At 54.1% G+C, this 26,719-nt stretch overlaps 1 protein-coding gene across 12 annotated transcripts; it reads left to right on the forward strand.

Moving 5' to 3' along the window:
• The first annotated feature begins 456 nt into the window (after nucleotides 1-456).
• Nucleotides 457-26,554, forward strand: DMTN (dematin actin binding protein). Of its 12 annotated transcripts, none has more exons than XM_040242458.1 (16): nucleotides 457-667; nucleotides 13,274-13,480; nucleotides 13,727-13,801; nucleotides 14,512-14,667; nucleotides 15,615-15,659; nucleotides 15,999-16,098; nucleotides 16,501-16,557; nucleotides 16,808-16,960; nucleotides 17,400-17,524; nucleotides 18,388-18,493; nucleotides 24,276-24,340; nucleotides 24,487-24,535; nucleotides 24,730-24,737; nucleotides 24,922-24,987; nucleotides 25,261-25,341; nucleotides 25,466-26,554. In XM_040242458.1, exons 2-16 carry the CDS (start codon nucleotides 13,463-13,465, stop codon nucleotides 25,577-25,579), a joined length of 1,218 nt encoding a protein of 405 aa, XP_040098392.1. In that variant the 5' UTR covers nucleotides 457-667; nucleotides 13,274-13,462; the 3' UTR covers nucleotides 25,580-26,554. The 12 variants fall into 12 exon arrangements, with proteins under 12 accessions (XP_040098392.1, XP_040098410.1, XP_040098371.1 ...); XM_040242437.1 differs by lacking the exon at nucleotides 457-667 and adding an exon at nucleotides 1,726-1,839; XM_040242467.1 differs by lacking the exon at nucleotides 457-667 and adding an exon at nucleotides 1,726-1,839 and having other exon boundaries at nucleotides 13,425-13,480.
• The last annotated feature ends 165 nt before the right edge of the window (nucleotides 26,555-26,719 follow it).

Consider the following 26,719-nt stretch of genomic DNA (forward strand, 5'->3'; position numbering starts at 1 on the left):
TGTTACAGGGCAAGGAGGAGCTGTGAGCAGTGAATGGGTCTGGCTGGCACTGAAAGTTTGCATTCGGGCAGTGACAGGAAAGGATTGAGCCACGTTATGGCGATTAGGTCTCTGCTGCAGCAGGAGATGATGGTGAGGGGCTTTGAGAAGGGAGGTGACCAGGTGCAATTGTGGGGTAAGGGACTGGAGGAGAAGGGCTGGTCTGGGGCAGCCGCTGGGACTAAGGTTCTGGGATCTGACAGTCAGTCCAGTGCTCGGAGATAGGGGTGTATCTTCCAAACTGATGAGAAAGGCTCACTCGGAGGCCCTTGTCTTTCTTTTTGTTCCGCTGGCCCAGTTCTCTGGCACTGTCCCTTCTTAGCCGCCCAGGGGCCCAGCCAGCCTCTCCAGGAGTTAATGTTTAGACCTCCTCAGGCAGGTCATGCAGGGGGCGGGGCAAGGGGTACTGGAGTGAGACCAGAGGAGGGCACAGGCCCCAGGAGAGGGGCAGGCTGCAGGGCCAGCATCCAGTCAGGATAACTGGCACCAGCGACCTTGCTGGGGAAAGAACCAAGAACTAGGTATCTTGGGCCTGGGACCACCCTCCTGAGAGGGGCAGGAGCCCCCGCCCCCTCCTGTGGACTGCAGCACCCATCCTCAAGGCCTTGAGGCACTGCTGAGCCTAAAGGTAAGCTCGCTCCTCCTGGTAGCAGCCTGCTGGGTGCAGCCCAGCGGTGCCCAGGAATCCTGCCCAGGCCCAGCTTACAGGTGACCTGGTGTTCAGGGGTGCTTGCTTCTGGGATTGAACCTTTTTGCCTCCAGTCTCCTCCCAGCCTGATGGGGTGACTGGCAAGCAAGGGGGAAAACTGAACCATTCCACTGGCCTTGAGGAGTCTGGGACCTCCGCAAGAGGAGAGGGATAGAGGCAGAGCAAGTCTCCCTATAGGGCAAGACCAGAGATGAGGGGAGGCAGACGAGGGAAGGCCCTTCTGGCCTGGCTGTGCCCTTGCAACAAACACACACACATACACACACACATACACACATCAGGATCCCTCAGTAAGGAATGACCTTGACAGCTACCAAGCCTCGGGTCGACAGAGGGAGCCCTAACTCCGCAGTCCCCTTGGCTCCAGGGCCGGCTCTTGGGAGAGTTTCACCCAAGGTATTGGCCTGCCCCTGGACGGACGTTCCTACGGACTGAGGGACAGTGGGAATGGGCCCTTTGGGAATGAAAGAGCTCTCTTCCGAGCTCCGACCTTCCTCTCAGTCAGGGGAATGAGAGGGTCTATGGCTGAGAGGAGGTGCTCAGAGAAAGTGGAGGGGTGGCACCGGAGACGATGTCTGAACCCCCGTGGCCTGAGTCCCCAACCCCAGCCACACCCAGGGCCTCTCCTTCCTGCCAGAAGCCGCCCTCTGACCCTTCAACAGAAGCCAACCCTCCCTTGTTCCTACTGTTCTTCCCAACTCCACACTGTGCTTTCTTCACTGGGGGATGTTGCCCAGTGCCGTCTCCCTCCCCAAGACAGGCCTGTTATCTGGCCCTGAATTAAGGTTCTCCTGAGGCCTCCTCTGAGCCAATCGCAGAGCGTTATAGAAGGAAAGGGAAGGGGAGAGTGGTGGGGCTCCTGAAGCTCCCCCACCCCCACCCCAGCACTGAGGCCCCCTCCCTCTTTCACCGAAGAGGAGGCAATAGGAGTCACAGCCGCCTCCTCCCCCCTCCCTGCCGCTGCTGCCTCTTCGGCTGAGCTGGCAGGTTGTCTTGGCAACGGGAGGCGGAGAGGAGATGCGCCGAGGGATGGAGGTGTATGTCACCGAGGAAGCCGCTGTGCTCCTGCCCCAAGCCCCAGGCCCTTGAAGGTACCAGAGAAACCCCCCCATCCCCTCCCCCTCCCCCTGCCCTTTCCCCTCGCCGCACCCCCCCAACTCTCTATCCAGTGTGCTTGTTTCCCTGGGGAATGCTCCACTCCTATCCATTCCTCCTGAGCCACCTCATTCCAGGCCCCTGTCCCCAGCTGTCTTTCCTGGCGACAGCTCATTCCAGCCCTACCTCTGGGGACCCTGGCACCGGAAGGCAAATCTCCTGGAATGGAGTCTAGGGGAGGGGGTGGCACATGAAAACAGAGAAGGAGCCGAAGTAGTGGGAAAAAAATGAAGAATTCTAAAGGGCTATCTGGCGTTTGGTCTCCTGGAGTGGGAGATGGAGGCTGTGCAGGACTAGGGTGGGGCCAGGACAATAAGGGTGGGGCTGCAGGGTCAGAAAGCTGAGAGGCCAGGCTGGCTGTCTAGAAAGGCCTGGTTCCCCTCTGCTGGGTGTGTGGCCCGCTCCTGCCACATCACGGGTGCACCTCTTCCTGCAGCATCTCCTGGCCTTTTTCTTACGGTTCCATGGATCCTGTGTTTCTCCCTGTCTCCCCGTTCCGCGGTACATCCAACAGCTAAGCCCAGATTCTTTCCACTCTTCCTCAGCTACTCAGCGATCTGTCGTCTTAATTTCTCCTTTCCGGAGCCCATCCTTCAGGATTCTTTCTTCTCTGTCTCCCACTAACCCAGACACATCTCTCCCTTCCTGTCCCTACCTGTCCTCTCCTGCCCTTCTCTCTTTAGAAAGAAGTTCCAGAGCACACTCTCACCTGTCCCCTCAAGACCCTCCCCCTGTGATTTTTCCATTCTGTTACCCCAGAGCCCCCTCCCCAGATTCTAGATTTCCCCAACGACAGCTGATAGCATCAGCTGAACGGCTGTGGGCAGTGGTTACCAGGGCAACAGTAAGGACTGCCTAGGTAGGCAAGTGCACAGAGGTGGAGAGGGGGCAGGGCTGAGGCCAGAGTCAGCTGGCAGGGTTCCCTCACCTGCTCCTGGGGGTCATACATGAACCAGACTCTGCGCTGAGCCCAGAGGGAACCAAAAGGCCAATGACAAGGTCCCGGAGTTGGGGGGTGGTTTTCCCAGTGTCTCTGTTCCCACAGTTCTACAGAGGGGCCTAGGCATGCCCTGGCAAGAACTTCTCTTTTGCAGACCCTGCCCTGGAGAGAGGATTGTGTCCTTCCCACTAACCACCACTGTGCTCTGTCCCCCAGAGATTTGGGTTTGGAAGGGCCAACCTGGTCTCTTGTCCTGAGGACCTGGTCTCCTGAATCCTCCCATTCTGTCCTCCCCAGGAGAGGGTTAATCCTTGGGTAACCAATTCTGGCATCCAGCCCACACACTCCTCCCCTCGTCATCTCTGGGCTTTCATGCCCCTCATGCCCCGGCAGGGTGGGGGGCGGTGGCGTGGAGGGGGAGGCAGAGACCCCAGAGGCCTGGCTGGCGGTGGGTGATGAGCGGGAGAGACAGGTGCTTGGAGAACCCAGTGTTATCACCCCTTCTGTGATCAGTAGAGCCCCTCCCCATCCCCCACGCAGACGCTGGCTGTTTAGGAGGCTCGAGGGGCTGTGTGTGTGAGCACGAGTGTTGCTGGGCAGGGGGTGGGTGTGGGAAAGGGAAAAAGGCCAGCGGCTGGCCGTGTCTGCTTCCGATTCTGCTTCGTCATGATGCCTGGTTAATGCTCCTCTTGTTTGAAATGGATTGCGCTGCAGCGAGCAAGCGAGGTGGAAGAGCCGACACACAAACACACACCCGCAGGCCAGCGGCCACACGCTATCAGCTGGAGGTGGGGAGGGTGCAGGAGTGGGGAGCTGCGGCCCGCCCTGCCGCCACCGCCGTCTGCCTGGCCTGCCCACCCGCACACACGCCCTCCCGCCTGGCCAGGGATCGAGATCCGGGATCAGCAGAGGAGTAGGGTGGGGGTGAGGGAGTGGGGGCCCAGAGGGTAGGTCCCCTCCTTCACCAGCTCCCCACCCACTCACCCACCCCAAGCCAGCTTTTATCTGGTTATTTGTACTCCGGGAAAGCACGCTGGGTTCCTGGAAGAGTCTCCTATTACCTGGACTCTGAGCAAAAGCTGCAGCCCCGATCTGCGTCTGCCTCTGCCGGCTTGGGGCCTCAGAGCATCTGGGCCTCAGTGTCTGGGAAGAGGTAGGTGGCAGGACCCTTGACATACCCCTCCATCCCCTCCCTACCTCTCTTCTCCTCTGTGGGCATTTTGGCCATAGCACATGCCTGGAAGTGAGGTTCTGAGTGGGGGTAGGAGTCCCTGGGGAGGGGTCAGCTGTGGCCCCTTGTTCAGTGGGAGAATGGGCTAGACCCTGAGGCTAGCCGGGTTTGGTCTGATCCACCTCCTTCTGATTTGGGGGGCTGGGGTGAGCCACAGTATCACCGGTATCACCGAGTAGCCCTCTTCACCTAGCTATGCTGGCCAGAAGTCCCAGTGATGGTGGGTTGTGGGGGGTGGGGTGAGTCGCCTGGTTTGGTTGGAGAGCTTTCTGTTTTCGCTAAATGATGGGAGGGGAGTGGGGGCTGCCGGTCTGCCAGTCTCCTGCCACCTTGCCACAGATGCTCTTGAGAGGGGAGTAGTTCACTCGGGGGCCTGAGTGCCATTGGTGTAGGGCCTGCTCCTTGGGGGAGGGGCCCAAGGAGCCCCCTTCCAGCCCTTAGCTGGCCAGGCTAGGTGGCAGGGTGTGGCCACAGGCCTGACTACGGTGCTCTCCGTGTGGGCTGTTGAAATGCTTGAAGGGGAGGTGGGTGCAGGGGAGCTGAGCAGATGCAAAGGCACCCAAGGAGGATCAGAAGTACCCCCTTGCTAGCTCTGCCCCTCCCTCTGCCTGGCAGGCCAGGCTCCCTGCCCTTTAGGGGCAGAGTGTTTTCTTCCCAGGGGACTGGGTTGCCAGGATTCGAGTCAGGGGAGCAAGGACAGGTATGGGAAAAGGCAAGCAGTCTTGCTTTGGGAAGGAGGGGACACGGGGAGTGCCCACGGGATGGGTAAGTAGGGGCTCTGTGTGCCTTGCCATGCACATGCTTGGGGAGGGGGTGTCAACCCATGGGGCAGGTGACTGTGAGCGTGGAGAACAGCAGACAGGTGGGGGGTGTGAGTGGGTGTCAGAGGCACCGCATGGCAGCGTGGGGGGGTCCTTGCTGGAAAAGTGGGGGTGTGATCTTGCAAGCAGTGTGTGTTTGCTCTGCACCTGTGTTTCAGCGGGGGCTGCCTGTGTAGGTGAAGCGCCTGTGCCCCTAAGGGGGAGTCTGCGCTCCGTGCTGCCAGCCTTGCCATGGCCACATGTCCAACACCTGAGCCAAATTGTCCACCTGGGGGTGCAGGTCTGAAGAATTCCTCCTTCAGAGCTTATGCGTGTATGTAAAGACCAGAATAGGGATGCCCCCAGGATTCAGGAAACTGAATTTGGGAGGCCATCTCCCTTGCATCTCCCTTGCACCAGCCCTATCCATCCAGCTGGTTAAAGTGACACCACCACCTGCCCACAAGACCAGCTATAAATAGAGGCCAGAGCAGGAACAAGCCGAGGACCAAGCAAACCTGAGGGGCTGGGGGCATAGAAAGACGAGCCTCTTCAGAGCTGGGGGTGTAGATTGAGGATACAGAAACCCAAGAGAGAGCTAAAAGAAACCGGAAGATGAGATGCATATTTAGGGGAGCGGGGAGGAAGGGGGCGCCTAGGGCTGGGCCCTGCTGTCATCAGAAGTAAGGGGCAGCAGGACCTTGAGCAGGTTCCCAAGATGGGACTCAGATTTTGGGCCCTCCTGCCCCTGCATGATGATGCTTCGCCAGAGTGTGTGAGAGGGTGCTGTTGGGGGTTGGCATTAGAGGAACCTCAACCCTACTCCTAGCAGATAGACCAGGGCTTAAACATGGGGGTGGGGAAGAAGGATAAAAAGAGAGGAGGGGAGTGGAGACTCCAACAGTCTTAAAAAGGTGCAGGCGCAGGCTTGGCACAGAATGTTTCCATGAACCACCAGCCCAGGGTAGGGGAATCTGAGGGGCGACTGTGGGTGTCCCCCTCTACCCAAATACAGACACGGACCCCACCCTCAGGGCCTCCCCTGTAGGGCCAGGCTGCTCTGGCCCACCCTTCCCCTCTCCACCCTGGGATGCTGTTTTGGAAACTGGTGACCTAGCTGGATCCTGCCTTTATTTCTGGCATTGAGTTGTTGCCACAGTAACTGCGGGGGTGGGGCCGGGAGGGGGAGAGGGTGAAAGGGAAACAGAGCCAAGGGAAGAAAGATGAAGAAAGGAAAGAAAAAGGGGATGGAAAGCAGAAAGAGCGGGATGGGACTCAGAAATGGGGTGAAGCAGGCAGGGACACTGTAAATGAAATTGGTGAGAAAGGAGAGGAGTAGAATCGTGCCCACCTGACCCTTAACCTACGGGGACAGCCTGCCCATTGCGTAACCAGTTTACCCGTTTACTGTCTGCACAGCCAGCCTCCAGCCTGGCTTCTCCATGCCCCAGGGCACAGAGCCTGTATGCCAACCCCCTCCCCCAACCCCCAGCCTCTCTGCTCCTTGTCCACAGGCCAGTTCAGCGAGCAGGATTTTGGCGGCTCCGCAGTATAAGGTTAGCTCACGGGACCCCAAATCGCAAGTCCATATTAAAGTGGGATCTTTGGGGACCCACGGAAAAGAACATTCATTGGCTTTGATCCGAGATAGACCTGGGTAGGAATTCCAGCTTGACCTTTATGGGGAGGTGCGAGGGTAGGGGCGGGGGGGAGTTGGCAGGTCAATCTCTCAGCCGTATTCTCATCGCCTAATGGGGAGACGTAAACGTGTGTGAAGCTAGAGAGGATGGGTGCAAGTCCCTGGCCCAGAGCAAGTGGTGGTTGGTTTAGAACGCGGGCGGGGGAAAGCTGACTAGAGGCTCCAGACCACCGGTCGAGCCTCCATTTCTAAGTCCAGGGAGCCAAGGCAGGTTCAGCTCCTACCTGGAACCGGCCCCAGCGAGGATGGGTGGGCGGGCCTTATCACCCAAGCCAAGCGGCTCTAGTTGCTATGGAGACGGGGCGGGCGGTGTGAGGTGGAACCGGGCTGGGGGTTCAGATAAGGCGCATCTGCACAGCTGGGGGAGGGTGGGGCGGAGATGGAAGGACTGGGAGCGGCGGCGCAGCTGAGATGGCCCTTCCGCCACCTCGGCTGGCCTTCCTCCCCGGCGCTTTCCCTTTCCTCTCATTGCGCCCTCCCTTCCTGCTGCAGCCTGCCCTCTTGGTCTGTACACCGGAGGCAGCCCGGACCTGGGAGTGCACGTGCCGAGACCAGGGGTGTGCACCGGTTGGGAGCAGGCGCGGATCGAGCAGGGGCAGCTGGTGCGGACGCGCGAGGAAACTGGCTTTGGGAGGGGCTACGCGTGGGTGGAGCAAGCGGTTCGCGGGCGTAAAACGTGATTTGAGAGAAGCTACGAAAACACTCCCTCCGTCCCTCCCTTCCCCCTCGCCTTTCCCTTCCCCCAACGCCCCTTACTCCACCGCGAAACATTTTCTCTGCTGGCTTAATATTTCACTAGTAAGACCTTCACTCCTTCAGGTTAGTCCCGAATTAACATGCCAGGTCCCCGAAAGGGTAAGACATTAACAGTTGCCGCAGGGTGCTTTCCAACACACCAGGCGCTGTGGAGAAAGAAGGTGGCTCAGGGCAGAAGGCGAGGAGACCAAGCCCAAGAGATGAGCCGGGCGCTGTGGAGAAGGGGCAGGGGCTAGAGCGGGGACATCGTTATTCTGAATCATTTGAGTGGCTGCGCCTATAGGGCCGTGTTCGTGCAGGGGAGAGTGGGGGGGTCTCAGTTCAAGACCTTGTAACCTGTGACCTGGTTCACGGTGGCCCTCTACCCTCCCTCTCTGGGCAGTGACCACTCTGATGGGCAGTCACTGCCCCACGCTGTAGCCACGCGCAAATGGTGTTCAAGGGAAGGTTGCATGGGCCAGCCCCAGCTTCAGCCTGAGGCTCCAGGACCCGTAGAAACTCTGTTCTCCCAACTGCTCAGCTGTCCACAGGCCCCACCATGACCCTTACAGTCCTTTCTACTCTCTTCAGCCTCTGCTTAACCGACCTGGGCTTCCCTGGTGGCTCAGATGGTAAAGAATCCTCCTGCAGTGCAGGAGACCAGGGTTGCATCCCTGGGTGGGGAAGATCCCCTGGAGGAGGAAATGACAACCCCTCCAGTATTCTTGCTTGGAGAATCCCATGGACAGAGAAGCCTGGCGGGCTACAGTCCATGGGGGTCACAAAGAATCTGACACAACTGAGAGACTAACCCTTTCACTTTCAACCCACGTGTTGAGTCTGCATATGCCCTTCTGTCAATCTTCCTGGGAAAAAAGAAGCCTCCTGATTGGGATCAGCTCCCTCTAAATGCCCCTAGTTGCAGTTACCAACTTCCTTTTCTTCTCCTTTCAGAGGAGCCATAATTTCTTTCTCTCTACACTTCACTCTCCACTGAGAGCCTTTACTCCTCACTCCCCACTGCTTACAAACCTGTTCAAGTCTCCCTTTTCCTGAAAAACCTTTAACCAGGCTCACCTCCTCCATAGTTACTCTCTTGCCTGCCTATCACACTTCTCAGAACTGCCCCTCCCTGGCCTATGCATCCCCCGCCACCTGCACCCCTCCACCCTGCACCCCATTACTAACAAGGAGGCTTCATGCTTCCTTTGCGGATGCTCTCAGAGGCTGCCAGGCCTTGACAGCCAAACTGGTGAGCTGTCTCTCCTGTACACACATCTTCCCTTCTCTGGGCAATGGACTCTGGGCTTCTCAACATTCTCTCTTTCTCTTAAAAAAAAAAATTATATAAATATATTTGGCTGCACTAGGTTTTAGTTGCAGCATGCAGGATCTTTAGCTGTAGAATGTTCCCTGACCAGGAACCCAGCTTTGAGAATGTAGAGTCTTAGCCACCAGACCACTTGGGAAGTTCCTTCATAACATTCTTTCTCAACCCCTCTTTCCCTCCCCAAATGTCTTTCTTTCCAAGTGGCACAGTGGTAAAGCATCAGCCTGCAATGCAGGCAACTTGGGAGTCAGGGCTTCCATCCCTGGGTTGGGAAGATCCCCTGGAAAAGGAAACGGCAACTCACTCCAGTATTCTTGCCTGGAAAATTCCATGGACAGAGGAGCCTGGCGGGTTACAGTCCATGGGGTTGCAAAGAGTCGGACACAGCTGAGCATGAGCACACACCACCCTTTCTCTCATATTTATTGCACCTTCACTGTTTATTAGGTCCTTTACAGAAAATACAAAGAATCACTAGGTATACCCCCAGCCCTCGTCTTTGCCCTCCCACCTCCAGATCCTTTTTTTCTTCTAGTCCTCTAGGTACTTCCCAGAATGCTATTTGTGATCTTCTATCTCCATTGGCAACCTCATGTGCAGACTACCACCTCTAGCTCAAATGGCTCCCAAATTTGTGTTTCCCGCTACTGCCCCCACCTCATTATCAACCTGGCAAGAAGTGAACTCATTGCCTCCCCTTCTCCTGTCACTATCTGCTCCTCCTTTTGGTGGGGTTTCCAGATCCAGTTCTGTTTTGCACATTCTGCCTCTTCGGCCCCAGACCCAAGTCTAGCGCCTCACCATCCCCTGCCTGGACTGCTGCCATAACTTCCTGGCTGGTCTTTCTGTGGACCTGAAAATTCATCTCCCAGTCTGCAGCCAGACTCCTTTCCCCAAAGCACTGCTTAGATCTATCACTTCTTCATTTTGAAAAAAGTTCCTAAGCATTCCATAGCCCCAGTTGCCCATGGAATACATTCGGAATCCTCTAGTCTAATTCAAGGCATCTACAGTCTGGTCCCCAGCGTCCTGCCCTAAAACTGTCTCAACCTCCTGAGCTCCACAGTTCAGCCATGTTTGCTGTCCCCAGACAGACATAGTGCTTTCCCGTGCCTCCAGTTTCCATCATGCTGCTATCTCTTCCAAGGATCCCTTTTCAGTTTTTGCAGGATCTCCAATTAGTCATCTTTCAAGGCCTGCCTTAAATACCTCCTCTTGAAAGAAAGGATTTTCTTTGGGGCTCAGTCAGCAAAGAATCTGCCTGCAATGCATGAGATGCAGGTTCAATCCCTGGGGAGGGAAGATCCCCTGGAGAAGGAAATGGTAACCGACTCCAGTATTCTTGCTTGGAAAATCCCATGGACAAAGGAGCCTGGTGGGCTACAGTCCATGGGGTAGCAAGAGTCAGATGTGACTTAGCAACTAAAACCACCAACACCTCTAAGAAATTTTTTTATTCCCTGCTCTTGATACTCCATTAGGAGTGATTCCTCTCTCCTGTGACCTCTTACAGCCCCTTATGCCATCTTTTTTTTTGTTTTGGCTGCACCTCATAGTTTGTGGGATCCTAGTCCCTCAACTAGGGATTGAACCCTGGCCCTCAACAGTGGGAGTACAGAGCTCTAACCATTGCATCACCGCTTATACTATCTTATCTGGCATATGTAACTGTTTGTTTGCATGGGTATTATCTACACACATGGCCTCATTTCTGGAGGGGCAGCTTAGCTTCGTTGACTCATCATTCTATTCTCCATAAGACCACAATGGTCTGTGGTCATTGAAGAGTAGGTGCTCAGAAAGTATTTGGTGAATGGATGGATAAAACAATACACAACCCGGTGGGTAGGTAGATGTATGTATGTATGGGTAGGTGGATGGGTGGATGGATGGATGGGTAGGTGGATGGATGGATGAGTGCTTGCCTATAGGACTAAGTCAAGTGTATGGCTATTTTGATACTGTCTGTTAACAAGGTAAAGATGAAAGAGGAGTGAGAAGGAGCTAATAGCTCTTTGAATATATACTAGAGTTTATTCTGGTCCTCAGACACCTAGTTAAAAGCATTACAAAGTACGTATTAAGAAAGAAAGAGTAAGATGAAGCTCTGGAATGAAGTCTTTCCATGGGCACCAAATACCTAATGTAACCCTGATGGTCAGAATCTCATCTTAGAAATGCTTGACTCTAAAATTCCAAAAAGACTTAAGAAATGTGGCAAATGCTAGTCTGGCCACACCGTGAACCTAACACAGTACTGGGAAGGCACTATGAATCATGCCGGTGCTGAAGACACAGTCATTTTCACCCCCACAATGCTGGACAAGTTTTAACCTCTTTGAACCTCTGTTTTCTCACCTGTAAAACAGGTCTACCTTATAGGGTTGTTAGGGGGATGAAACAAAATAATCCTTGTAAAGCGCTTGTCAAAATACCCAGCTTAAAAAAAAAAAAAAAAACCAGCTTGAGTATTCAAATAATAGCTATTATTACTGTAGAAATTAGCAGTCATTCTAGCTGGCAAAAATACATATCAAGCAACATATAATCAAGGACTGAGTTACATGGTCTCTGTTTAAGTTCCACTGGAATTCAGAGTAGAGTTTATCAGTGAGGACTAGAATAACTGGGAAGGTCTCCTAGAGAAGTGTTAAGGATGACCCTTGAAGGATTGGTGGGATCTGGGAAAAGAGAATAATTCAAGGGCATGCACAAAAGCAGGGGAGTGGGAGTGAGCTGCCTATGCTCAAGGAGGCAGTTTGGTGGTGGAGAGATAGTGAGAAATAGAATGGCCTGATATAGAGTAACAGATAAGACTGGGAGCACCAATGACCTGTCATTCATGACCTTCTGTGGCAAAGAGTGGCTATAAAAAAGCCATCTAAATTCATCAGTCCTCAGGGAGATAGACATCATGCTGCTGCTGCTGCTAAGTCACTTCAGTTGTGTCCGACTCTGTGCCACCCCATAGACGGCAGCCCACCAAGCTCCCCCGTCCCTGGGATTCTCCAGGCAAGAACACTGGAGTGGGTTGCCATTTCCTTCTCCAATGCATGAAAGTGAAAAGTGAAAGTGAAGTCGCTCAGTCATGTCCGACCCTCAGCAACCCCATGGACTGCAGCCTTCCAGGCTCCTCCATCCATGGGATTTTCCAGGCAAGAGTACTGGAGCGGGGTGCCACTGCCTTCTCCGATAGACATCATAATAGTTAACATTTCACATAGAATTTATATTTCAAACATATCACGTTATAACTTGCCTAATAATCAGAACAACCCTATAACAGATATTGTGACCATCTTCCAGTTTACAGACGAGAATATGAGTCACAGAAAGGGTAAGTAACTTGCTCAAGGTCACACACCTTCTGAGTAGCCAAGTCTCCTCTCCCCAGTCACTCCAGTCCAGAGCCCACAGTCTTAACCACTACATGATTGCTGCCTCTTCCCTGTACCTTTTGTAGCCATCAGCTTTCTCATCCTGTGGCTTACTGCCAGCAGCTGCAAGACAGTCTCACTGTCACCATCACATTGGAAACTCAGCCAGGCATTAAATGAATGGTTATTATGTGTTTGGTCCAGGGGTGTGCGGGGAGGATGGGAGGATTGCTAAGGGAGTTACCGAGGAGGCAGATCTGGGCTGTGCCCAAAGGGGAACTCCTAATCTTTGCAGCAGATAGGACCCAGCTCTCCAGGATCCAGCCCGGAGGCCTTCCTGCTGAACCAGGGGGCTCTGGCTTGCAGCAAAGTAGTACCTCAGAGGGCAGCCTCAGCTCAGGCATTCGAAGATGGTAGGGAACTGCGATGTGGCCTTGGTCCCCAGGGTGCTTTACCAAATGCCTGCAAGTGAGATTGCCTGTTGTACCAGGACAGGCACAGGGGGCTGTGGCTCCCTCCCTTCTCCACTGGGCAGGGATCCTACCCAGGGCAGTGAGACAGTTCCCAGTCAGTGGCCTGACTGCTTCCCACCAAGTTGCCTTCGCTCTGTCCTTCCCTCCTGCTGTAGCCATCTCATAGTATTACTAAGACCTTCTGCGTTAAAGCTTTCTGAGGTGGCAGGGGACTTCCCTGTCAGTCCAGGGAAAGTTAAGCCTCTGTGCTTCCAACGCCCAGGGTACATGGGTTCCATCCCCTGGTGGGAGAACTAAGATACTATATGCCATAATGTGGGGCAAAAAAATAAAAACAAACAAAAAAACCACCACACCTTTCTGGGCTATGAGAGGGTGTGGTACTTCGGATAGTAGGTTAAGAGAGGGAGGGGCAACGGCCCAAGAACAGAGCCAAGGAAAGGCCATGGCAAGGGAGTGAGACCCTGGGCCTGAAACTGACCACAGGCCGGGCAGGGCAGGTGTGAGGAAGAAGGGATGTGGAGACTGCCTTGGGAACGGCTGACCCCTGCCGTCATTTCCTTTCCAACTAGAGAACAATGGCTTAAAAACAAGTGCAGCCCGACCGCTTTCCCGTCTCGCCGCGGGCCACAGGCGGCTCGCTGTCCCCAAGAGCTGAGCAAATGAGAAAGCCGAAGCCCTGCTCCCCGGAGATAAGCCGAGCCAGAGAGGGCTGTCCTCGACCCCGCCCTCAGAGACTGCGGGGTCCGACAGCCCCGGCTGGCACGTTCTCCCTCCCCTTCCAGGCCCTGCACTCGGCCAGCAGCCTGGACAGTCACCGAGGGATGAGGGCGCCACAGCCTGGGGGAGCGCCCTCTCTGCTCTCGCGGCCCCGAGCGCGCAGCGCCCAGGAGCCGGACAGAGCCTGACGCCTGCGTCGTCTCCTCTCGCGCACAGGATCCCGAGAGTGATCCGACCGTCCACATCCTTGCTGCATGGAACGACTGCAGAAGGTGCGCGGGGCTGCACCCACGCAGGGGCAGTGGGATGCTGGAGACAGAGGGGCACGCGGTGGGGGCCCGGCTCCCTGCAGAGGGTCAGGTCCGGGAGTCAAGGGTGCCACCTGGTGGTTACCCATGGCACCGCACCCCGGGGCCCCGGAGGCCTAGGGAAGCCCTCCTCTACCCCAGCCCGCTTGCTCCAGCCCGGCCCTGACACCCACACACATTCCCACCTGCCTGCCTTCTCGCTCTCCCCAGCAACCACTTACCTCCCCTGGGAGCGTCAGCTCCTCCCGAGACTCCAGTGTTCCCGGTTCTCCCTCCAGCATCGTGGTGAGTACCCGTTGGCCACCAGCGTCCTCAGGCTGGGAGGAGGGAGGAGTCGGGGACAGGCTGTGTGCTGGGCAGCTTCACTCAGACGATAATGGTCCTGCCAGGGTTGGCAAGCAGAGAAAGCCCCAGATCCAGAGAAGATTCCACGCACCCCTTCCTGCTGGTCTGGTCCTGTCTCCTTGTATCCAAAGTGCTAGGTGAAGGACTATCATTGTTTTAAGATCACTCTAGCATCACCGACTGAATGGACATGAGTCTGAGTAAACTCTGGGAGTTGGTGATGGACAGGGAAGCCTGGCATGCTGCAGTCCACAGAGTAGCAAAGAGTCGGACACGACTGAGCGACTGAACTGAAAACCCCTTAGGGGCTGCCCTGATGGCCCAGTCAGTAAAAAATTCTCCTGCAATGCAGGAGACCCAGGTTCAATTCCTGGGTTAGGAAGATCCCCTGGAGAAGGGAATGGCAACTCACTCCAGTATTCTTGCCTGGAGAATCCCACGGACAGAGGAGCCTGGCGGGTTTCAATCCATGGGGTCACAAATTGAGTGACTAACACTTTCACTTTAAACCTTTAGAATGAAAACAATAGAAACGTTAACTTATAGGAGCTGCCCATCTTCTTCCTAATAAATTGAAATCGGGCTCATAAGGTCAGGATTCTAGATGAGGCTTTTGGCTCCTCTGTTCCATGGGTACCATTTCCCTTCAGGCCAAGATGGACAATCAAGTGTTGGGCTATAAGGACTTGGCTGCCATCCCCAAGGACAAGGCCATCCTGGACATCGAGAGGCCTGACCTCATGATCTATGAGCCCCACTTTACCTATTCTCTGCTGGAACATGTGGAGCTGCCCAGAAGCCGGGAGGTAAAGGGTGGGAGGGTCCTCTTGGACGGGACTCGGGGCAAGGACTCCCCCAGCTGCCCCTGGTGGGGGGCAGGATCCCTCTCACACTTTCTTTCCTGGAGGCCAGATGCCAAAACAAGAAAGAGAACCTGTGCACGGGAATCACCACTCAGCTGGTGACTGAGTGTTTGTACTACAAAGCGGGTAGAGATGGCCTGGCCTCTGGCCGGTTCCAGGTGGAGAGCAGGAGAGGCCATGTTTGAGTGGTAGCAGCACAGAGTGGGGTCATGCAAGAATGGGGCGCGAGTGGGCAGAAAGTGAGCAAATTTGTGGAAAGCATGCAGAAGCCAGCAGCTCAGAGGCCGAGTTTAGCAGCCTGAACTTGGAGGCCGGAAGTCCTAGCTGAGTGTGACCTGTGTGATGGTGTGGTCTCAGTTTCCCCTCCTCCAAAATAGAAGTGATACCTTCGCCGGTCCACCTCACCAGGTAGTAAATGCATGAGATAACTCGGGACAGGTACTTTGCAAACTGTATTGGAGAAGGGGGCTGTGTCATGGCTGAGTGGAGAGAGACGGCCAGGCTATGGGGAGACTTAAATGCCTGGTGAGGGGCCCCGACTCCATCCTGGATACCGTGGGTCTTGTCCCTTCCCGTCGTTGCTCGGCTCTGGGATCAGGGCCAGAGCCACCTTCAGCTGGCCCTCAGAGCACATGGACACTGCTCCAGAATCCTCAGCTTCTTCTGCTTCTTCATGGGTCCTCGGGAAAGTTTCAAGACCCTCTTTGGGAAAGAGAGGGTGGAAGGCCAGCCCTGAGAGCTGGCAAGGACTAAGAGAGAAGAGGTGGCCCAGAAATCAGCAGAGCAATTGCAGGATTGGGCGCGGGGGAAGAAGTGGCCCACCTGGGGTCCTAGGGACGAGGGTTTAATCCCACCCTTGTGGCTCTGACCAGCCTCCTCTCCATTCACAGCGCTCGCTGTCACCCAAATCCACATCCCCCCCACCATCCCCAGAGGTGAGTCTGCCCCGCGCCTGACACCGGTCCAGCCCTGCTCTGATGGGGCTAGCCCCTGCCCCACACACATCCAGGCTGGGCTCGGCAGAACCTAGGGGGTGATGGAATCAGTGGGCCTCGTCCTGTCACTGGCCAGCTCTGGGTCCATCTGCGTCTGACCCAAGATCTCATTTGATCCTTTCTCCTGGATCAGGCACCATTAGTAGATCGAGTCCTTGGACAGCCCTCCTCTGCCCTGGGGTTGGGGGCGTGTGGGCTGCTAGGGTGGGAGCACCAAGATAGTGGAAGGGGTGGGATGGGGGCTTGGGAGCTGCAGTGAACCGCACTTCTGCTCTGCAGGTGTGGGCAGAGAGCCGGTCTCCTGGAACCATCTCTCAGGCTTCAGCCCCCAGAACTGCTGGGACCCCCCGGACCAGCCTGCCCCATTTCCACCATCCTGGTAGGTTTTACTGTCAGCATGGCTACATCCTTGCCCTAAGACCTCTTTTTTTCCTTCAAGAACCCAATTGCATTACTCTCAGTCTGCTATTCTCTGGAGTATATGCACACCACCAGAACTGGCTAATGCTGGAACCCAGGCAGAGCTCCCAGAGAGGGTGGACCTGTTGTATTTTCCCTCCCACCCAGACAGAAAAGTGTGAAACGTCCCAATCCCCGAGGGAGGGACAGTTCTAGGATTTCCAGTTCTGTCTTGGCTCTTGGCAGGCCCCTGAGAACTTCCTACCTCTTCCCAATCCATGTCTCCATTCCCTTCTCTGACCCAGCCTTCCCATCGTCATCACTGTCACCCCTCCCCATCATCACCGCCTCCTTCTCATCCACTGTTGCTCCCTCTCCACAGAGACCACTCGCCCAGATTCCAATATCTACAAGAAGCCCCCCATCTACAAGCAGAGAGGTGAGGGTTCCCCTGACGGACCAGCACCCCTGTTCCCACCACCTGCTGGGAGGCTGCACTGAGGGTGGGAAGGCCATAGGAGCAGAGGTGTTCATAACATGCCCTGTTCTCTTCCTCGTGTATTGCTCTTGTATCCACGATCTTACAGGGGTGAAGAGGGAGACGTGAGCAAGTGGGAAGCTGAGGTGGGAGGTGGCCTGCTGGGCAGGGTATGCCTGGGCTGACCTTGACCTCCCCCTCACCCTTGCAGAGTCCACTGGAGGCAGCCCTCAGAGCAAGCACCCCATTGAGGACCTCATCATCGAGTCCTCCAAGTTCCCTGCAGCCCAGCCTCCCGACCCCAACCAGCCAGCCAAGATCGAAACGGACTACTGGCCGTGCCCCCCATCACTGGCTGTTGTGGGTAGGAGAAACTGCTGGAGAGGGGAGAGGGAGGCCCAGACACTGCCTTGTAAGCCTGGCTGAAGCCCCAGGAACCCACTCCCACCCCCTACATGAACCCAGCATCCCCATCCCTCTCAGTGTAAATGACCCTGCTTGTTAGTCATTCATTCACTTTTCGTTCATTTCTTTCACTGCTTAACAGATATTTGTTGAATTTCTACTGCGTCCCAGGCTCTGTGATGAGAGCTCTGGAAAGAGAAAGATAAATGAGACGAGGTCTCGGTCCCTGGTGACTTTTAAGTCTCATGAGCATGTTTCTTGCATCTTCACTGCAAGACTAGAAAACATTGCTTTTATTTTAATGATTTGCAGTGTTCCCTTCAAGGTGCAGCCCTAGAGAGATGCGAGTTGAGTGTGTGGTTGATTGACTGATATGCCTGTTTGCCTGTGTTACCTAGAGACAGAATGGAGGAAGCGGAAGGCGTCGAGGAGGGGGGCTGAGGAGGAGGAGGAGGAGGAAGATGACGACTCCGGGGAGGAGATGAAGGCTCTCAGGGAGCGGCAGAGAGAGGAACTCAGTAAGGTAGCGTCTGGAGACCCCCGCTCGCCTCCTTATGTCATCCTGGGCTTCCTTCCAACGTGGCAGCTGGAGAGGAGCGAGACCCAGAACTGGAAGCTACCAGCCCTCTCAGAGCCTGGCCTCAGAAGCCACGGGGCACCCTTCCAGTGTCCCGTTCTGATCTGAGTGACTTCATGTCTGAAAAGCATGCTGGTCAGAACATGTGAGGAATTCCCCTTTTTTGCCAGGATGTCAAGCTATGCTTTGACAGGGACACAGGGATTGCATGTCACTGTGGGGGACGCCACTTATGATTAGGACCAAAGGCACAGAAAAGGGTGGTGTGGACAGTGCTAGGCTTCAGCAGCCACAGTAGTTCATGGGATGAGGAGAAAGGAGTGAGCAGACTGCTGGCCTCCAAGCAGAGAGAGGGGGCCCAGGGAGTCACAGAAAGGCCACTGTTGGTGACATGGGCTTGTGCTCTGGACATTGTGGCCTGGGATACAGAGGCCCCTGGGGCAGAGGTAACACCAAGCAGCTCTGACTCTTTGCTCTCAAGGGTGACCAGACCCAATGTGGCAGAGCTTCCCACAAGAAGGACAGGCTCCATGGGCTCCAGGCTACCAACCAGCCCCTCAGGAGCTCTGTCCCCACTCCTGCCTGTGCTATACCAACTCCAAACCTTTTGGAGATGAGAAACAAGTATCAGGACTTCCCTGGGAGTCCAGTGGTTAAGACACCATGCTTCCAATGCAAGGAGCACGGGTTCAATCCTTGGTCAGTGAACTAAGATCCCAGATGCCATGCAATGCAGTCAAAAAAGTTAAAAACAAAAACAAACAAGTACTGATGCCGCCTTGGATCCATCTTCCTTTCTCCTCCCCCAGGTTACTTCCAACTTGGGAAAGATGATCTTGAAAGAAGAGATGGAAAAGTCATTGCCTATTCGGAGGAAAACCCGCTCTCTGCCCGATCGGACACCCTTCCATACTTGTGAGTGTCATCGAGGGGGCTCAGAATCACCTTGCTAGACCATGAATCAAATACTCTGCTGAGCCTGTCACATGCCCAGCCCTGTGCTACTGTGGGTGTACGAGATGGAGAAGATTCCGGTGCTCTCCCAGGGTGCTCACACTCTTCTTAGGGCAAGAGCACCAGCTATGGAACAAAATGAGATGACAAAAAATGGCATCAGTTAAAACAGAATTAGCATATTTCATTTAATTCAACAAGCATTTATTGGGTGTCTACCATGTTCGTAGGGCTTCCCTGGTGGCTCAGAATGTAAAGACCTGCTTGTAATACAGGAGACGCAGGAAATGCAGGTTCTGTCCCAGAGTGGGGAAGATCCCCTGGAGAAAGGAATGGCAACCCCAACCCACTCCAGTATTCTTGCCTGGGAAGTCCCATGGACAGAGGAGCCCTGTGGCCTACAGTCCATGGGGTCACAAAGCATCGGACACGACTGAGTGAGCAATTCACACTTCACCATATTCTTGATCCCTGGGGATATAAAAAGTAAAACACTATAGTGCTGCCTTCTGGTAGCTTCAGGGCATGGGGAGAAGTAACATGGAAATGGGTTTTGGCACAGCAAAGCTGGTGCTGGGAGATGAGAGCTACATTTGGAGTTCTTTGAAAGGATGCTGACAGGGCCTGGGTTCCAGAGTTGGAGTCTTGCAGAATGAGACACAGTGAGTCGGGGAGAAGGGCAGTGAAGATCCCAGGGATGGTGTGGGAGCAAAGGCCAGGAGCAGCAAACATCCAGCCAGCGAAAAGGGCCTCTGGAAATCTGGAACTATAGAGCACAGAGCCTGTGGTGGAGTGGCCAGGGCTTTGGTGCCACAGTGCTCATCACCAGGACTAGCCTGGGCTTCCTTCCAACATGGTGGCTGGAGAGGATGGGGGCAGATCTGAGAACCCCAAACTGGAAGCTTGAGGCCTCTCACTGCCTGGCCTTGGAAGCTGTAGGGTATCCTTCCAGTGCCTTCTTCTGGTCAGAGCAGGTCATCAGGCCCCCCAGACACAAGGGAGAGGAAAGAGATTCTGCTTCTTGATGAGAGGAACCACCAAAGGGCACACAGGCTCAGAGATGATGTTGCAAGCCATCTTTGGAGACAATCTGCCACCCTTCCCAGTTGTCTGGGTAAAAGCTAAAGATTTTCATAGGCCAGGGAAGAGGGAATGAGTTTGAGAATTATACAGACACAGTCTGTATAGTAATAACACAGAACTTAAAATTTTTCAATTTTACAATGGTGCAAAAGCAATATGCATTCAGGAGAAACTAACTGTACGTCCAGTTTTGAATGTTGACCTTTTCCCAGGCTAGTGATGTGCAGTATGATGCTCTCTTGACTTTTTTTTTTTTGCCACATTGTACAGCATAGGAGATCAAACCCACGCCTGTGCCCTCAAGAAGCCCAGAATCTTAGCCACTGGACCACCAGGGAAGTCCCATGGTGCTTTCCTGAGATGCTGGGCAGCATCAGTGAGCCATAGCTCCCAGTCAGTCACACCATCAAGACAGGAAACAACCCGTGCATTTAACAACCCCAGGGGGCTGTTCTGTTTCTCACTTTGAGTACAGTACGCAGTAAACTACATGAGCGATTCAACACTTTATTGTCAAATAGACTTTGTGTTAGAGGATTTTGCCCAGCAGTAGGCTCCTGTAAGTGTTCTGAGCACGTTTAAGGTTGACTGGGCTAAGCTCTGATATTTGGTGGGTTCAGTGTATTAAATGCATTTTTTTTTTTTTTTTTTTTACTGTGATGGGTCTTCATTGCCATGCAGGCTTTCTCTAGTTGCAGCGAGCTTGGGCTAATCTACTTGTGGTAGAAGGGCTTCTCATTTACGTGGCTTTTCTTACTGTGGAGCACAGGCTCTAGGGTGTGTGGGCTTCAGTAGTTGAGGCTCACGGGCTCATTAGTTGTGGCCCATGAGCTCAGTTGCCCCGTAGCATGTGGGAATCTTCCCAGACCAGGGATTGAACCGGAATACCTTGCATTGCAAAGTGTATTCCTAACCACTGGACCACCAGCAAAGCCCTGTTAAATGCATTTTGACTTACGATGGTTTATGGGCTCGTGACTCCATCATAAGCCGAGGAAGGTCTGTAGAGGAGTTGGAATCAACAGGACTGAGTGGCTGATTGGATTTGGGCAGTGAGGGAGGGATGAGTGGGGGGTTTTGCCTTGGGTTCTGGGTAATGACAGACCTGGGACAGGTGTCAGGGGAAAGATGAAGACACTGTTTGGGATACGTTGGGTCTTAAGTGCATGTAGGTGAGATGCTGAGTTTGACTGAGTTGGAAGCTTGAGGGGTGTGTCAGGGCTCAGGTAGAATCTTCAGCTTATATGTGGTAATGGGACCATGAGAAAAAATCTCATTGTGTAGAGAGAGAGGAGAGAAGGACAAGGCACCGAGGGCTTAACAAGGTTCACCGAGGGCTTAAGGGTTTGAGGAGCACTTAACTATGCTCTCCTGGGAGCACTGGCTGGGAAGAGTGGGGAAAGAGACCCAGTCTTAGGATGCAGGAGGCTGACCTTGAAAGGGTCTGGGACTTGGACCTGGGAGCAGGCCACATGAGAAACTGGGCAAAGAATCAGCCTGCAATGCGGAAGACCTGGGTTTGATCCTTGGGTTGGGAAGATCCCCTGGAGAAGGGAATGGCAGACCACTCCAGTATTCCTGGCTGGAGAATCCCCATGGACTGAGGAGCCTGGCAGGCTATGGTCCATTGGGTCGCAAAGAGTCAGACATGACTGAAGCGACTTAGCCCACATGCACGCTGAGCTCAGGCTGAGGCTCAGTGAGAGTGGTGAAGGTTCAGAACAGTTTCTGCTGGGAATGGGAACTGGGTAGAGGGTTTAGGGTCTGTAGTGATACTCATCCACACGGGGTGGGCCTCCCTGGTGGCTCTGAGCGCCACACAGGGTGGTGCTTCCCATAGCCTGTGGGCTGAAGGAGAGCACAAGGTTGTTGCAGATTAGACTTTTTTGTTTGTTTGTGTTTTAACAAGAGGAGATTTTTCTTCATATGAAATATTTAACGTATGTAATTTGTTTATTTGGCTGTGCTGGGTTTTAGCAGCAGCAGGCAGGACCTTCGATTTTCAGTGTAGCATGCAGGATCTTTAGTTGCAGCATGTGGGATCTAGTTCGCTGACCAGGGATCGAACCCGGGACTCCTGCATTTGGAGCATGAAGTCTTAGCCACTGGGCCACCAGGGAAGTCCCAGGGTTAGAGTTTTGTAAGGCAGGTGCTGAGGGACTAAGTGCCCAGATGAGCTGCTAAGTGTGGATGGAAGTGTGAAGGTAAAAGTGTTAGTCACTCAATCGTATCTGACTCTTTGGGACCCCATGCACTGTAGCCCACCAGGCTCCTCTGTCCATGGGATTCTCTAGACAAGAATACTGGAGTGGGTTGCCATTCCCTTCTATAGGGGATCTTCCCAACCCAGGGATCGAACCTGGGTCTCCTGCATTGCAGGCAGAGTCTTTACTGTCTGAGCCACCAGGAAAATCCAAAATACTCAAGGTTATATGCCCAGTCACAGGTTGAAGGTCAGGGGAGAGTGGGGGATGCTGGAGGCCCCATGAGACTGACCAGCAGCTGTGCCAGCAATGTGGCTGATGGAAAACTTCAAACAAAGAAGGGCGCTGTGACCCCAAAGTGGGATACCCAGGCTTCAATGTCAAGGTGAAGCCGCTAGGGACAACAGGATCCAGGAGCTGACCATTGGAAGGGGTTGCCTGCTGTGGAGCAGAAGTGAAGGTCACTGGATTGGGGGACTCAAGGAACTGTTAAGGCTCATATATGGCTGGGACATCCACCTGGTCATCGAAGTGATATTTCAGCTGGATGATATTTCACTGTGGGTGGGAAGAGTTATGGTAGGCTTTTTTAGAGAATGTAGAATAAATAGTTAAGGCCTGAAGAATGAAGCAGAAAGAGAGAAATGTCCTGGAGGCTGGATTCAGCCCTCGTGCTCCACCAGGATTAACTAGTCAGGCAAAATTAGCTCTTTAATGTGCATTTGGCCTTGCAGAGTTGAGTAGCGAAATGCCTGCATCAGCATCATTGGCATCCCTGAACTTGTATGGGACCAATGGTCACATGATCGAGCAGGTTACAGCATAGCTGATCAGCCTTGACAATTGCAGAATTACGGACAGGCTTGTCATTCTGACTTAATGGTGACATTGAAATTAATGGTCACTTTCAAACATAATCTAGAAGTAATTAGGAGTGAAAACGTTACAGCTGAAATTCTACTAGTCCATCAATGGAGAAGTGCATACTTATTATCACTAAGGTGAAGTACTTCAGTAATGAATAAAGGACTTCTCTGGTGGTCCAGTGGCGAGAACTCCACACTCCCAGTGTAGGGGCCCCAGGTTCAATCCCTGGTCATGGAACCAGATCCCACAGGCCATAACTAAAGCCTGGCACAGCTAAATAAATAAATATTATTTAAAAATAATTAATGAGGGTTGTGTAAACAGACAATTCTCTATATAAAAGTAAGAAGTATCAAGAGGAAAAAAATGAGGTTGCCCTAAACACATTTTATTCTCACAAATTTCCAAATAACATATCTTAGAATGTTTGAAGAAAACAATTATTCCTCACAGTTTTGAGTCTATCCAGGCTAAACTTTCACGCACACACACAAAAAATGCTGGTCAAAACAATTGCTATAGAATGCCAGCAATGTCTAGCCTCTGGAGATAAAGGAATTTTGAGATTAGTTAGCCCAAACAAGCTTTCTAGGAAACCTGTTACTGAAAACCAATTTTCCTGAATTATAAGATGTAGTTCTTGAAAGCTTAGTGATGTTGAAAGTGAAAGTTGCTCAGTCATGTCCCACTCTTTGTGACCCCTGCCAGGCTTCTCTGTCCATAGCATTTTCCAGGCAAGAATACTGGAGTGGGTAGCCGTTCTCTTCTTTAGGGCATCTTCCCCACCCAGGGATCAAACCCAGGTCTCCAGCAATGCAGGCGGATTCTTTACCATTTGAGTCACCAGGGAAGCCCTTAGTGACATTATTAGAGGTCTAATTGCAAGTGACATCTGACTTGGGAATGTCAAGTCTAAGCGACTGTGGTGCCATCTAGCAGCTGACAGTGCTGGGAGAATGACTGCTTCTGTTTTATGACATCAGGCATTTGAAATTCGATTACTAACACTGCTAAACATAAAACTGTAATAATTCGATTCTTTTGACTTACTTTAGACTTATTTTTGTATCCCAGAGGTTCATTGTATGATGGTGAGCCTCATCACCTGGGGCTTCCCAGGTGGCGCTAGTAGTAAAGAACCTGTCTGCCAGTGCAGGAGAGATGTGGGTTTGATCCCTGAATCGGGAAGATGCCCTGGAGAAGGGAATGGGAATCCATTCTAGTATTCTTGCCTGGAGAATCCCATGGACAGAGGAGCCTGGCGGGCTATGGTTCACAGGGTCGCAAAGAGTCAGACATGACTTACCTCATCATCTGACTCTGAATTTGAACACTTGGGCCTTTGGCCCAAATGTCTATTTTGCTCACGCCCGTTAAAGAGAGGGGAGGCGTTAGGGGCAGTTCAGAACTGCAGCACACTGTCACCTGCTGCAGGTAACAGGCAGGAGGTGGAAACCGAAAGAGCTCCACTGGGTGCCCCCGATTCCCCTCTCCATGGCTGTGCCCCTGGCAGGGGCGGCCACGGAATGACTCTCAGGAATGACTGTCAGGCCAAAGGGACTGAATCGGGGCCTCCTGCTCTCTTCCAGCCTTGCACGCAGGAACGTCTAAATCTTCTTCCCTCCCCGCCTATGGCAGGACCACCCTGAGCCGGGTAAGGTCCCAGCACCGAACTCACAGATTGCTAGGGAAGAGTGGGCATGTGGGGCCGCCCGTGAGGGACCGGGTACTTGGGCAGGGGGTGAAGGGGAACGATGCAGTACACTCCCATCTCCTCTGATCCTTTTGCGTCCTTTCCAGCTCCAGTCTACAGACTTCAGCCCATCTGGGAGTGAGGCTGAAAGCCCAGGTGAGGGACAGAGCTGACGTGATGCTGGGCAAGGGACTTGGGCAGGCCCCAGGGGCAGCCTGTGCGTGCGATGTGGGCAGGGCTCTGTGGCTGGAGGTGGGGGAGGCTGAACTGGCAGGTTGGAGGCCTGCTGACCTCAGGCCTCCAGCTGAACCTCAGAGCCACCTCTGAACAGTGACTCTTCTCTCCCGCAGGCCTGCAGGTGAGTGCCCTCTGAAGGGGAACATGTGGACCACGGAAGTCACGGATGGATGGGGAGACTGGCAGTGCTGGGGGAGGGGGTTGTGGGGCCACGGAGTCACCTGGTGAGGCCGCAAGAAGCACATGAAAAGGCTGGGGAGGTCTCCTTGCCGCACTCTGGCTCACTGCGGCTTTGGTCTCCCCAGAATGGAGAGGGCCACAGGGGGAGGATGGACCGGGGGAACTCCCTGCCCTGTGTGCTGGAGCAGAAGGTGAGGGGCAGGGGCAGAGGCAGGGGGTGGCGGGCAGGGGACAGAACTGTCTCTAGCGGGGGAGGGCCAGCTTGGGAGAAGCCAGAGAAATGAATGCACTGAGGGGTCCTCTGGGCTGATGTTGGGAGGGGCAGCACGGAAACTGAATGGCAAGATGGCATGAGACCCCACGGCCCCTTCAGGCTGATAAGCGGGCCTGGGGGACGGCAGGGGTAAGGTTGACAGGCACCTCTATGTGCCTAATACTACCCGCCTCTCCTCCCCAACGCCCAGATCTATCCTTATGAAATGCTGGTGGTGACCAATAGGGGTCGAACCAAGTTGCCTCCAGGTGTGGATCGGATGAGGCTGGAGGTATGCAGGGGCAATTTGCAGGGGAGGTGAGGGGCTTCCTGCGGGGAGGACCACCTCCTGGTCACTCGGCCCAGCCCCACCTGTGCCTCCTCCCCCTAAACTGCCCCTGTGTGTCCCCCCGCAGAGGCACCTGTCAGCAGAAGACTTCTCTAGGGTCTTCTCCATGTCTCCTGAAGAGTTTGGCAAGCTGGCTCTGTGGAAGCGGAACGAGCTCAAGAAAAAGGCTTCTCTCTTCTGATGGCCCCCACCCACTCCGTGATGGACCCTCACCCCTGCCGCTTCAGGGCCCTGGAGCTGGGGTCCCAAGACCCCAGAGCATCATCTCTTGGTGGGGGGAGCAGGGAGGTGGCGCAGGGGTGGGGTTGGCTCCGTCATCCAAGTTGAGGGGGAGCAAGAAAGACCTCTGCCGTGTTGGGGTTGTAGGATGTGGACTTTCTTCCCCAATATGAGCCGGGACTGGGGAAGGGGCTCTCCTTCTCTCATCCCTGGTCCTCACAGTACAGGGCAAACGCAGTGTGGACTCCAGCACACACAGAGTTGACATTTGCATCCTCTCCCTGCCCCACCCCCACGTGAATGTCCCAGAAGAGAGTGATGAGAAATGAACATGGCACTTAGTGGCCAGGCCTGTCTGCTGGGTGGGGAGATCTCTTGGGCCTGGTAGGAGGTCCCATGAGGGTGGGGAGCAGCCAGGTAGGCAGAGAGCACCCCAGTACCCCATGTGTACCCAAGCACTCCTCTGCAGCTCACCTGGGACAGGTTCCCCTGCACTTGGGCCTTCCACCTCTCAGCCTCCAGCAGGGAGGCCACCTGGTCCCCCAGCTCGCGCCCTACCCTGACCTTGTGATCCCCAAGCTTCGAAGCCTCCTGCTCTAGCCCTGTGGCTTCCCCAGAAGCCTGCGGCATAGAGTGGAGATGTCGCCTATACAGACCCCCAGCCCACCATCAGCCTGCAGGCGGGGTTGGCTAGAATGCTGCCTTCTAGCATCCAAGTCTTGGGCGGAACTCATCTACTTGGATGGGATGAGGAGCCAGGCTGAGAGTCCTGGCCACTGGTTCCGCCCGTGCCTGTGCACCCCCCACCACGCTCTCTAAAGAATGTAATTTATTGGGGCACCCCCAGCTGCTTTCCTCACCTTACTCTCCACCCTACCCTAATCACGCTCCCAGCTTTTCTTCTCTCCAAATACACATGTGTATATAATTATATATATATTTTTGCCCGGGTCTGGGTTTTGTTCCTGCCCAGACCCTGAGATCCCTTTCTGCAGTGTGTCTGTGTGTATGTGTGTGTGTGTGTGTGCGTGATCATGCTGGGGGAGGGGGACTCTGCTTGGAATTAAAAGGTTGCAATGGGGCCCCAAATCTATTTGTTCTT

This window comes from Oryx dammah, unplaced genomic scaffold (genome assembly GCF_014754425.2).
Source record: "Oryx dammah isolate SB20612 unplaced genomic scaffold, SCBI_Odam_1.1 HiC_scaffold_1, whole genome shotgun sequence".
Classification (NCBI taxonomy): Eukaryota; Metazoa; Chordata; class Mammalia; order Artiodactyla; family Bovidae; genus Oryx; species Oryx dammah.